The 13,798-nt window shown below is 48.0% G+C and overlaps 1 protein-coding gene across 1 annotated transcript in view; it reads right to left on the bottom strand.

Moving 5' to 3' along the window:
* Window positions 1-3,010: 3,010 nt before the first annotated feature.
* Window positions 3,011-13,798, bottom strand: part of LOC149362750 (uncharacterized) — a 56,149-nt gene continuing 45,361 nt past the window's right edge. The window contains exons 8-10 of the mRNA XM_089568374.1: window positions 11,303-11,468; window positions 7,715-8,268; window positions 3,011-3,526 (exon numbers count right to left, since the gene is read on the bottom strand). Of these exons, the coding sequence (XP_089424500.1) occupies window positions 3,011-3,526; window positions 7,715-8,268; window positions 11,303-11,468 (1,236 nt within the window). The remainder of the gene's footprint in view (window positions 3,527-7,714; window positions 8,269-11,302; window positions 11,469-13,798) is intronic.

Below are 13,798 nucleotides of genomic sequence, written 5' to 3' on the forward strand. Positions count from 1 at the left end.
TCACGCCGTGCCGTTGTGCCACTTTCTTCAGGTTATGCGACACACCGTGAAGATAGGGCACTACTTCAACTTTCCTCCCATTCAGTCTAGCACTTCCGGACCCCCGTGCGTTCTGGTTTTTAATCTTCTGCAGCATCGACTCACCAACTGCAGTCAGCACGTCATCCGGATAACCCGCATCACTAAGGCGACGCACTTGTGATGAGGGCTCTCATTCACTGCATGTGGGCAGCTCTTCTGCAAGGCATTCCCTAGGCAAAGGTTAGCTATGGCTCTTTTAATGTGTGTGTGTCTGATACGCATGCGTCTTCTGGTGACCTAGGTTGGCCATTTCCTGATTAAACTTCAGTTGTTAGTCCAGCGTTGTCGTGTGTTCTTCTCCTCGTGTCTCGTTCTTTCGCTGGTGAAGTTACGTCTTATCACAGTATGCGCGACAAAAGTTTTTGCTCAGCTTCACATAGAAAAACAGAAGTGCCACTAACACAGCTCAGACCAGCATTTTTGATATGAAAGGCTTCCAGAATTTCACGAGCCGTCTGATGTCTACCCTTGCCCAAAATCCTCACCTCGCAGAACCGTGGTTTACAATTGGTGCAAGCCCTACAGTGCTCAGCAAGTCGCTGGCCTTCATTATTTTCAGTATCTCTTGCGTGCTTCCTAAGTCGGTCATTCACGCATCGTCCCGTCTGTCCAATATAGGATTTTCCGCAGGGCAACGGAATTTCGCAGACAACGTTGGTGGAACACTTCACGAAACGCTGGCCATGCCTCTTCTGGCAGCCGATCTTTTGGCTTTCGCAAGTTATGCTACGGCTGAGCTGCGCAAGCTTGCGGGGGGGGGGGGCAGAGAATGCAACCGGTACTTTAAACCGGTTTGCCACTTTCTTCAGGCCGTGAGCGACTTTGTGGATCTAAGGTACCACTACACGCCTCTCATTTCCCGCTGGTTTATTTCTGCAACGCTCCAGCCTTCATCTACAGGAGCGTTTCCGCCACAGGGAGCAAGACCGACTCAGGGAAGCCGGCTTCAACAAGCCTGTCCAATTGATTATTAAAACTAGCTTGCATCTCATGCACGCACGATTTCTGGAGCGAGGACTCCAAGCAGAGGGTTGCGATGAACCTCTTCACAACCTTTGCGTGGCAGAATTATACGCCAGGAGACCCTTTTGAGCACGAGGGGAATAAGCCCAGCAAACATGTCCATCTAAAAGCTTTAACTGTAAACCTAAAAACTGCAGCATGTCATTATTAGGTGGTTCAAAAGTAAAAGTTAGCCTTTTACCGAGTTGTCTAAAATCATCTAAAATACTATTCACCGTTGTCTCAGTCGGCAGAGTCCGATGCTTGTTTAAAACAATTAAAAAGTCATCCACATAACCGAACACGTTTAGGACCTTGTCATTGTTAGTATGGTTAAAACGATCGTGTAAAGAGCGATCGATAAATGATAAAAAGATGTTGCAAAGTATTGGGGCTATGCAAGAGCCGATGCAGATGCCTTTATTTTGCAAGTAAGGTTGCTCTTCAAAAGAGATAAAAGTGCTGCTAAGATAAAATTGTAAAAGGGCTGAAAAATTATCTACCTTGATACCAGCAGCATTTTGGAAAGAGACAGCGCCGCTCTCATCAATGCATACTTTAACAATAGCAAAGAGTTCAGGATGCGCCACTGAATAAAACAGGTCTTCCACATCAACAGAGAAGGCAACCCGGAACTGAACACGGAACCAAACTCTAAAGGCGTGAACCCTAACCCGAACCAAACATGAAAAAATTTGGTTGGTTGGTTGGTTGGTTTATGGGGTTTAACGTCCCAAAGCGACTAAGGCTATGAGAGACGCCGTAGTGGAGGGCTCAGGAAATTTCGACCACCTGGGGTTCTTTAACGTGCACTGACATCGCACAGTACACGGGCCTCTAGAATTTCTCCTCCAAAGAAATTCAGCCGCCGCGGAAAAAATTTCGGTTCACCACCCTGCCCGTAATATCCATATCAATGTTTACAATTTCGAAAACTCAGTTGTTGTTGTTGCCTCAAAAGGATGTTACTCTCTGCGCTTTGGCCCAACAAACTTCTACAATGCGCCTAAATACCTGCGCTTACAAAAAGCTGGCAGCCTAAGCGATCCCTTCAGTTCACGTAACTTGTCTAAGCTGCGAAGTTTTTTGGCCCACAGGGCCGAAGGTGAACTGCTTTTTCGAAATTCTAAAAATAATATGGGTATTATTTACGGTGGGCTACACGACTGTCAATAAATAAGGAGACTGACAGTAAAAGTTTAAAGTGAAATATGGAATTTTTGCTTACAAGACTACTTGACAGCACGTCTCAGCTATAAGTATTCTGCTGCACTGCACGCTGGAAAAAAACACGTTCTTACAAGTCAAAAAACCTATTTTGAAAAATTTGCCCTAACCAAGCGGATTCGATAATGTCAGCAGTTATGGTGAATGCCGCTCTAGGTTTTGTGCGCCTTCATAAATGAGCTGAAGAGAGGAAGAAGAACGCACTCACTTGCCGCTAGAGGCCGCAGGCGCCCCTGAGATTCCAGCGCACTGCACCAGAAAGCAGCGGTTGCGATTTCAAGCATGCTGGCCTGGTTTCTTTTGACCACCATTGTACGTAGTAGACCCTATGTGTCCTATTCATAGTCGGTATGGCTGAAAGCCAAGGCAGGCCATCTATTCAGGCGAATACATATAAATAGATTTCTACACCTGCACAGGAAATGATTGCACCAGATGGCTAGGTCATGCTCTACAACGTGATTAAGAAGCAGGATGCTAGGACAGCAGTCTAATAACAACTCCCAGTTCAAGATTCTAAATAACAACGAACTCAGGCTGGACACCTTGAAACATCATGACGATAGGCGGACAAGGGCACATGGCATAGATTGAGTCATATTTCTCCTGTCATGAATTAAAACGTCCAGGAGCGAACCTTGAAAATGTCATCTAAAAGCCTAGACTCAGGGATATATCACAGTTCAAACAAGAGCATTCCTTACTCCCTCCTCCGCTCTTCTTGGGCAGTGACAGCGTAACCTAGCCTTTTCAATACGTCGCCGCAGAACCGCTCGACCGAGCGAATGGCCTCCTTCGACAACTTCTTGGTCCAGCTCCTGATGGTATCCTTCGTGTTTCTCTTGGTAGAGTACAGATCCTCCATGTCCTGTTTGTTAGCAACGGTGTGGTCCTTCACGAAAGACGTCACGGAAGGTCCGTAATCTAATCCGAGGCGGGAAAATAGTGTCTGTGTTTCGTTAAGGGGGTCAGCAGCCACGTCTTCGAAGCGAACCCTGTGCTTTCGGTTCAGCCACCTATCCCCTGAAAGATGTTCAAACGCGTCAAGGTCCTGACGCATTTGTTTACACAGAGCCTTTGCGCGTCCACATTCCCCGACCTCCATGCACCAAATGATGTTCCGACGAGAAGCGTAGATCGCCCGCGGGTCCCGCACGAGGTGTACCACTTGAACTTGCTCCGCGATTTCAGAGTTCCGGTTCATCCAGGCCGCCACCTGCGCCATTAAAATGATTCAGAGATACGCAGTATTCGAGGGGATAACGAGGCATTGCGATGTCACTTCGTAGTGTGTTTATGCAATAGTCGTTATGCAACAGCAAGGGGGCAAGAGCTGTGCCAGAATGTAAGAAATTTTGTTGAAAGGACTAAAATTTTTGAGAGTGTGAAATCTAAATAACCACATTCATTTAATGAGTACGGTGGGTATTAAGGAATACATACTGTACGAACCAGGAGGAAATGTCATTGTTACTGTTAGCAAATTCAGTGGGTACGAGAATGGCTGAGGAGGTGCTATCAGGATCATGCAGGTTTCAATTGATTTTAAGGCAAAAACATTATGGGCTCGTTTAGCTAAAGACAAGCGCTGAGGCTACAGTGCGCAGCCACTACCTCAGTACCCCTAGCATGGCTCAGTTCAGCAATACTCCACCCCTTAACTAACTTGAAGCGCTGCCAAAAACCGAGACCTCTCCAGCCAATCAAGGAGAGCGCGTTAAACGAGTTCCTCCGCGCCTATTAGTGTACTATCGCGATGGAAGCAAACGCGAACAACGCGGCATCTACGCGTTCCACTGTTCTAATTACTTTTAATCGCCCTTTTACCTCGGTAGTAAAAAAAATTGGAGGCTTATCAAGGGTAAGCCCAGTGGATGCGAAGCATGTCCTTAGCGTTTGGAGGCATCTTGACCGCATGCACGCCCGGCGCAAAGACGCTGGCGCGGTTGCGGGCACAGAGACTGACGCGACGGCGGGCGCGCGCCGCCTCATCCCTGGCGTGACGTCACATATCACGTGATGCAGCGATGGTGGCGCCGCCGCCGCGTCGCGCGCGACGGCGCGAACCGAAGCGTGGAGGCCTCCGCCGGGCGACGTCCGACGGCGCAATATGAGGCCCCATCTGCAGCCGGTGTGACGTCATCACGTGACGTCACATCATGTGATCTCACTTCAAGGTCAATGGTGGCCACCGCCGGGAGGCGACCGACGGCGCGATATGAGGCCCCATCTGCAGCCGGTGTGACGTCATCACGTGACGTCATGTCACGTGACCTACTTGAAGGTCACTTGAAGGTCAGTGGTGGCCACCGCCGGGCGTCGCGCGAAGGCCCGAAACCTACGTTAATATGCTTCGCATAAAAAAGAGATTTGAGTTGTCCTAGAATGCATCACGGATGACTCTCGCGTCATTTCGCTCCGCCGAAGTAAAAGCTTGTTGGAAAGAAGTGCGATCAGCGGAGCGCCTAGGCTTCGATATGTTCGCGTTTATTTCCATCGCCCCTATACGTGTCGTCTTCTCGCGGCGTACGGAGACGTGGTTAGAAACGAGTATAAACCGACGCTGTATACGTACTATAAGCGTATGCACGCTTGCGTACGCTAAAGGGAAGCATTTTTGGGCACCTTACGCCATTGGTCACGCTCGCAAATTAGTTATGCCTATAGACCGTTTGCCTCTGTTTGAGACCAGATGGCGCCACAGGCGCTCTCGGAACACGGCGCCATTATTGGCCTCGTAAGTTGCCGACGTGTACGCCTCGACTCAGAAGTGGAAATTTCGCGGGTGGCTGCCGAATGGGTTCTTTCTAAGAAGATGTGGAAAGGCAGAGGGAAAACGTGCTGTGTTGTGGATTGTAACAATTGTGACAGAGTTAAAGGTGCGTGGTGCGATTGTTTGCGAGCTTCACCGGAACCGAACTGCACAAGACCGTACTGCGCCTGTTCGCGCCCGTTTTCCCTTTCCGAAGGGTTGAACGCAACAAACATGCCCGCCAGCACTTGATAGCAAATATAGAAAGAAAGGTTTAGATCTTCCAAAATCTTCGAGGGTAAGTGCACAACGTAGCCGCATGAACAAGCCGCTCCGCCGCCGAAACCGTCACTTCCTGCTTTCAGCTGCTGTGCAGTTGCGTCTGCGTGTGTAGCGAGACCACATTGCTCATAAGTTAAGGTGTGCTGCCATTAGTAACAGGAGCTCCCGAGGCCGAATTAGGAAGGGAGAAGAAGGACGACTTACGCTCCTACGGACCGCTACTGTAGATTGTGCCGTGCACAGCCATGCGACCCGACAACGCTTATCATCAGTCCGTGTATTACATGACGTCTTGGTGCTACTGTTTACTTCGCTCCAAGTAGCGCGGTTTTCATGAAGCATATTCGGAATAAAGCATTTGCGTTACGGCTGCTGTTCTGGGTTGTTGTCGCTTCCTCGCGATTCATGCGAGACAGTCACTAAAAGTGACTCGGCAGGCCAGCGCTCAGAGTGAAGCTGATTACTTACGACCAAAGAGACCTCGAGGATTTTGGAAATCGAGCGTACGACAATTTATATTTGAGCGTACGACAATTTTATATGTGCGCGTACGAAGTGGAGCGTACGACAATTTTATATGTGAGGCTGACATAATTGCAAACTTCCTGTAGTATGAACGCGTTGCCATGTGCGCGTTATAACGAATATATTGCGGAATCCTTCAAAACGATTGCACGCCAGCTCTTAAAGGCTGCTTGATGCATGGTACTGTTACCATGATAGTTAAAATTTCTCTGTTGTGGCCTTTCTCTGTTTAACAAACCAGTACAGAATATTTTAGATTTCCCAAGCACAAACGAATGCATACGATGTCCATGTCAGCGTTTTAGAGCGGGGTCTTCATGAATGTACATAATACGACAACGACCTGCGCTTTCGCAGTAGCATTAATCCTTGCCGTTTTAGATACTAATAAAAACACTCAGCGAAAGCCTTCAGCGGATGCAAAGACAAGCATCCATCCCTTAGCTAGAAGAGGAAGAGCTGAGTGGCTCTTGGCGATATGAGGCCCGATCATGTTTTCACGCCTCAAGTGATCAAATTAGGGTTCTCACGTGTCCTTCGAAGCTTGGTCAGACTATAATGTCGTCTTCCTACTCCTTTACAACCGTATCATCCGAAACACTGCCTGTCAGAGCCGAACCATCAGACGCAGCAGCCGTCCCGACGAGGCATATGCCGAGCATGCAGTCAGGAGGCGCGTAATGGCGGCGTGATCACGTGATCAAAGATGGCAGCCCCCATGATACGGCGCTGTAAAGCGTCTATACAAACGGAGACGCAACGATACGCTCAACCTAGTGGCAACATCTGGTCGCTAGAATGGCAAGCATTTTTGTCAACAAACCAATACTGCTTCTTAAACCGGCACTTGAAATAAAAACTAAAGCAAGTTTATAGCTGATATGATTTGTTATAGGCGTGATAAGACGAATCGAAAGCGCGGTCGCAATTTATTGCCAGTGAACGTACCGGAACCGGCGTCAAACAGCTGCGAATTTAGTCAGAGGCGAGGCTCGTGTTTCGAAGGGCGCCGCCATTTTCGAAACTGTTTTAGAGCACGCACTAGTCGAGCAAGCTGAACTCGGAAAATCGCGTAGGGAAAACGGAACTCGGAAAACGCGAGCGCACGTTAGGGCTTGATATGAAATAGCGTTTGACACATGCACAGTTTAAATCGCGCTATCCCATCTGCTCGTATGCGCATTTTGGGCTGGCACTACATTCCGCAGCGTCAGAACATCAGCTGCGCACTGTTGGCTGCTTTGGTAGTGCTGCGGGGAACTACTGGGATGTAGCATGGCGCTCGCACCAGAAGCATGCGAGCATAAGACGCGAAGGGAAGCGCCAACAAGATTTGTTCGTTGAATCGGACTGTCAACGTTGTGCACCAGCACAGCTCCTAGTGGGTCGTGCTGCGTTTGGTCTTGTTCGAGCTTCCCTTTGTCATGAATGCTTCCGGTCCCTCGGCTAGAGAAGATGTGCGGTGAAAGCGGCAGCGAGAGGAAGAATTGGCCATGGATCTGCGGTGCGATCAGCTGAACTGGAAGCAAAGCGCAGATAAAGCGAAGAGCCCGCAGAGGCCTGGCTGCTGACACTGCGCTGATGCCGATTTGCCACATCACACTGAATGATCAGCCATGAATTCGTCACGATATCAATAACTCGAACCTATTCTCTGAGTCATAGTCTTGTCATTCGGTCTCTTAGAATTAGTCGCATCATTACCTTCTATCCTATGCTCAAGACTCTTTATTAGGCAGAGATGATTTTTACTAACAGGATAGAACTACCACATAGTTCTTTTCACTCATTTTCTCAAGCTCCCTGTCAAGGCCCCTCGTATAAGTGCAATAATGCCGCAAATACCTGTGCGATGGAGAGTCGTGTGAACTTGAAAACTTGAGTTTCAGCCCTTGAGCACAGAGCGCTGATGTGGCCTGGGGATGAGCACGATGGTCCAGATCTACAAACGTCCGCCAGGAACCGGTTGTGCACGTACTCTGAACGGCTCTCCTGCCAGAGCGTGAACAAAGGCGCATTGTACATCCGGCACCGAACGAGCTCGTCAAGAAGGGCGAAGGCGAGCTGTTCTCTGTCCGGTCGAATGCCACCCGCTTCGTCGAATGGCTGTAGGGGTTCGAAGTGAAAGTAGGTCTTCGGACCCGAGGAAAGGAGTTCGCCAAAGAATGAAGATCCTGATCTGTAGTAGGTGACAATGAGCACTATCCTAACGCTGGTAGTCGGGACGACAGGATACGTTTCCAGGGCCCTTTGAAAAGCGACTGGCAGTGGACCGTATAGTGATGAGTCCAAAACGGCGCCTCCCTTTGGTTCAGAAGTTTCTTTGGCCGAGGACCTGGAGCCACTTCTATTTTGAGCATTTTGAACCAGAAACTTTGCTCGTTTAGTGTGCGTAGAAACTGCGAAGAAAAAAAAAGCAACAGGACAGTTGTTGTGATGGATCCTGCAAGAATCTCTGAGGCTTTAAGACACGGTTCATATATTTGATAATAATCAGAGATTCACTGCATTCAGGTAGGAATCACTTATCTTGGAGAAATTCAACACAAATTGGAGGACACGTAAGCCCCGCCTTATGGGCATGACGCGTTACTGTTTAAATGTCATATATGCGGAATTGGTCATTCTCGACTTTACGTTCACACGTCGCTGGGTGTCTTCACGCCACTCCCTCTGCTATGGTGCCGCGGTTAAGTGACGCGCCACTGCCCTGGGATGGCAGGCGCTGCCACCGGTGGGGCTTGTGTTACCCAAGATGCTCTTGCCGAGCCACCTCTCACGGTCAGTAATTATTTGAACAGCCACCTGTTACGGTTGTCAGTTGGCTCACAATCCGATGGGAAGGCTGCGACGACGCCGTAAAGTCACCTGACCTAGGTGGCCCACCTAGGGTAGCGCAGGTGGCCGCCGTACGCCACACAGTTTTTCGCTCACAACGCCGACAACGCGGACGACCGATTTTCTGGATAACGAAGCCTTTAACACTGTCGCGTTCAAACGCACAGCCCACTATGGTCGCTGAGCTCCTAATTGGTGCTGAAATATACGTGCAGAAGGATACGTCACTGGACGTGAGTATCAACCTACTAATGAAAAAATCTATGATGATGTCGATCTGCTTGCTTGAGTTCCTTTCCCGCGTTACCCTTCCTGCACGCAAGCTCTTGAAGGCTAGGCGCCATGTATCTGACGCGAATTTTTGAGCAGTAGAAACTATGCACATATGTTCACTGTATGGACCTAGCATTTACCTTGGGCTATTCCATTGTGCCATCTTTCACCCAAGAAGAACATTTACCTTGTGTTCTTCCGTAAGGATAGCAAGGCACATTTTCCCGTCTTGTGACGACCGTTGGCACCTTGTTGGTGGCGGTAAACTTTATACAGTAAAGAGCTTTGCACCCTCCGAACTGAAAGGGGCCTTTAGTCTAGGCCTCCTACGACCATAGCTGTTTGCTGTGGCCGCTGAACTAGCAGTATTCAGCCTCCGAAGGTCTGCATGCATTTTTCGCATTCATGATTTCGGGTCCGGGAAAAGGAGGAACGCATCACAAAAACCCTACCATGAACGTCTTGCATAAGGGCATCAATTGGAACCGCATTACACAGATGAAGCACCTGGGGATCTACTATAAAGTGTTTTGTTAGAGAGCCTCAGGTTAAAATATAGATACCAGTACGACAGTTGCCAGAGTGGTAGCACAGCTCTTGTGGCTCGTTGCAGACAGATGCTTTGCGAAAACGACCGGAAAAAATTGCGGTACATCACGTTAACAGAAGGCCTCGTGGCGGCACCGGGACCATGCTGCGGAACTGCCCCCCCGAAAGATTCGTCAGAGTTCAGATGGATGCAAGCCTTGCGAAGGGTTTTGCTAAAGTTATCTGCAGCGTTGATTTCAACCTGCGCAGCTATGTTGTCTCATAGAAGCTCAGGGAAATGGCTAGCACACAAAAAATTTACTGCAGGCAGATCCTCCCAGAAAAAAAAAACACCGGGTAATTGCTTGCGGTACATCATGTTACCTTAAGGTTCCGTATGAAAAGCGGGGCCTACGCGGCACATCAGCTCCGCAAACGATCAATCCGTCATCTTTAGGGGGATGCCGGCCATGCAGAGAGCTCTGCAGAATTATGTACAGCGTCGTTGGCATCATATTTTCTTTGTAAGACCTGTGTGACGTTTTCCTCCGCGAAGCTTGGGTATGGCGCGTGGGAAGCCACGGCTAAAAGGATACTGTCTCTTGTAAAGTAGAAACAACTGCTCGTTGAAAATGCTGTTGCGATTCCTTTGTTGCAAGGTCGCGACAAAACAAAGACACAGTTCTACGAACATGGCTGCATATGCATTCATCGTGACGATGCCTCTTGAAGCAGTCATAGCGCTTCGATAAGAAACGCTCTGGGATACTGGTGACCACGTTTACATCTTTTACGCTCGCTGCGATGTGGCAATATTTGCAGAACACTTAATGAGTTCGAACAGGTGCCTAATTTAGGGTGTTCCTTGGGATAATCACTTGAATAATTCCTTATTCTCCCTCCCCTGATCATATTCTGATTCGGCTAAGCAAAATCTTGAATTGCGAACCTGAAATGCCGCCGCGAAGACAGCAAAGGGTCTGTCAAGCGCCAGTGTTGGGTGAACCCTTCACACTGAAGGAATGAAAGCTGTGTGTTTGTGTGCGCGTGCGCACGGCTAGTGACGTGCTCGAAGTGCCACTGGCTGAATGACCACCGCTCTACGATCGACCGCAGCTCTAGTCGACAGCTTTAGAGTTGGTGCCTAGAGACGGATGGCAACAAGGTAGCCATGCGGGCTGCTGAGTGTGGGCCGACCATAATGAAACGAGCAACGCAAACGTGGACTCAAGATGAAATGTGAACACACATCGCTTTACTGTGTACTTCTTGTGTTCCCGTTTTCGTTGCTGGTTACATTAAGTGTGTTTAGGCAACTGGCAGCAGGCACCACACATCGGTCGCAGCTAACCATGCCGCCTTTTGAACTCGTGATGTGGCTGCCATTTCGAACGGGCCCTGCCTGTTGGAAGAGGGAAGATGAGCGCGTAACCGTGGTTGGTTTTGAGGAAATAATATTGCCAGATTTCATTACCTTTATTTGTGCGATTGCCGGGGATAGCGGCTCACACAAGACCCAATGAGGGGAGCGGATGCTCAAGAACAGCCTGGAAAATCTATGCGCTGATAACATATTTTCTCAATGGCTGCTGCTGCATTTAACTGTCTTGGAAAGAAAGGAGAAGTAAACTTTTTGGCCGAACCGGCCCATGGCTAACATTGACATGTATTGTTATCGGCAGTTTGAGTTTCATTGATTTCGTTTTTTTTAAGCCGGTGATGTTTACCGGTGCTCTCCGTTAAAACAATGAACACTGCTGCCTAATTATGAAGTGTGATTTATAGATTAGTTACCTTGTAATGCTTGAGATGAGTGCTCAGCCCCTGAGCAATGGCAGCACTTTGGCGATCCTTCTGACCTCTGTGTACTAATGATATAGAAGAGTATCAAGAAGCCTACTGCGGAGACAAGATATACGAAGCTTCGTGGCAAGCGACCCGTGAAGGCGTTGAACCTCATCTATAAAGAAAGAAAAGAAACCACGGACCCAGCACTTGAATATCAGCCGGAAAATCTCACTAAAGACACAAATAGGTAAAGCATATTGACAAGAAAGCATTATATTCAGGCTGCAATATTCGGGGGTGTAGGAATAAAGAGCATAAAACTTCTTTTCAACAGGTGTTTGTTTTTGCAGAAAAAACGAATTAACGGTGAATAGACAGTTTTTAGTTCGAAGCGATCACGACACTGATAATTATTTTGTATAAATGAAAAAGTTTGCAACCGCGACATCGTAGTGGACCAACCAACATTTGTTCACAGCTCAGCAGAGAATGCGGAAAGATGTGTTTCTAGAAATCGCTGAGTGAGCTGAAAAAAGCCTCTGCAGATCAACACTTCTAAAGTTCAATTCAAAACTTTATTTCCAACGACTCGTTGGGGGTCATGAGGCAAAAAAGCTGCCATTGGCAGCTTGAGGGTGCCTGATGCCCGTACAAGGCGGCAGCATATAGCCAACACAAAATCTGAACACTTTCACATAAATTGACTCATCAAAACACATTCCAAACACATCAAAACACAGCACAAGAAAGTATACAGTACGAAAAACATAAAGGCAATGAAAATACATTGAATACGATTAGCTGCACAAAAACTGGGATGAGAAAAAAATTTCACGTGTCTGTTTTCTATTACATGCGCTTAAGTCAAAATTTGCTGACAGTAATTTGTTAAGCAAGCACGGCAAGTTGTGCGTGAGCGACTGTAGCATATAATTTGTACGTCTGCGTGGTATCAGCCATGTCTCAGATCCACGGGTGCGACAATCACTTTTCTGTTTCTGCAAATGCGAAAGGAATTTTATGAGGCTCTTAAACTTTTCATCGGAAAATAAGTATGAGTACAGTAGACGGAACTCGTAAATTTTTTCGACGCTTATTATGTTATACCGTGTGAACAATGGTGCAGATGAATGTAAATAGGACACATTTGCAATGCAACGAAGTGCTTTCTTTTGAAGAAGGAGCAGTGTTTGAATATTTGTTTGTGTGGTTGTGGCCCAAACCAGTGTACAGTAATTTATGTGAGAGAAAGTTCCATTTCGCAAACCTCAATCGCTGCCAGGCTGAAGTGTACCAAACGTGATTTTGTCACGTAGTTATGGGGCAGTCCGGCATTTACAAACTCGATTAAAGGCTAACAAAAGAAACTACTTTCGGGGCTGGCTAGCGGCCCAAAGTACTGAACAAATCGGCGGTGGCGATATATCAACAAGCGCGCTTAGTGGTCGTCGAAGCACAGAATCACCGCTGGTTTCAGCCGCGCTGGATTTAGAGCTGTCAAAGAACCATGAAAATAGGGCGCCAAAACTAACTACTATCACCTCGAATAACTTAGGAGCAGTTGCGCGTATATGCGATCATTCGAGATAAACCTGTGTGTGTCTCGCGTCGCAACTGATAAAGCCGCGTGTCAGGGACTTTGAGCATGAACATGTAATCATTACTAAGATTTGCGGGAATATCTGAAGCTCAACACGCGATTCTTCTAACACGACATATTTCAAATATATCAGTTGCTTACAGATTTCTCGGAGCCGAAATTTTTAACAAAAAATCATGCGTCCAAAAGAGCCAATTTAAAATCATGGCTGCAATTTCGCACGTGTCGCTAAAGGTTTATCATTATCTCCCACCTCAATCGCGTGGCATGTGATAGCGTGACAGCGCTGGGAATGCGGTCACACCATTGCTGGATGTCTGTCGGGACGCAAAAGTCGAAATGCGCGAGCGAAGGCACCGCACATAGGGCGGAAGCCACCTGCGGCTCGCGGGAGAAGATAAATTAAAGGACGCCATGCCAGCAATTTCTGCGATTTGCTCCCGCGTAAATCGACGACCTGGCACTGTTATGCTGCTGCAGACGCCATCGTTTGTATGGCCTGCTAGGAGGCGCAAGAAAATACGGGCATGCCCCCTTGCCCAGGCAAGTACGCCTCTGCGCAAAGTTACGGGGGGCACCTATCCACCGAGTGCAGGCTTTGATGAAACTCTTGGCAGTCGAGACCTTCCGCTCAAATACGCGAAAAGGTTCAAGTGATGGTTATGGTATACTTAGTCCTTCAAAACTCTTCGAAGTTAAGACTGTGCAGCCCCTTCAAAACATATGGCTGTTCCGTCTTTCTTTTGCGGCTTCTACAATACATAGCTTTATCCCGCATCTAACTTCCACCGTCCTGTGGTGTACAAATTGAGCTTTAGCATAGCCGAAACGTATACCGGATTACCGGACGTCTCCTGCGCACGCGCAGTGACACGGATATGACCAGGTATAGTCTTGCGCAG

This window comes from Amblyomma mixtum, chromosome 2 (assembly GCF_055824585.1).
Source record: "Amblyomma mixtum isolate Tamu chromosome 2, ASM5582458v1, whole genome shotgun sequence".
Lineage (NCBI taxonomy): Eukaryota > Metazoa > Arthropoda > Arachnida > Ixodida > Ixodidae > Amblyomma > Amblyomma mixtum.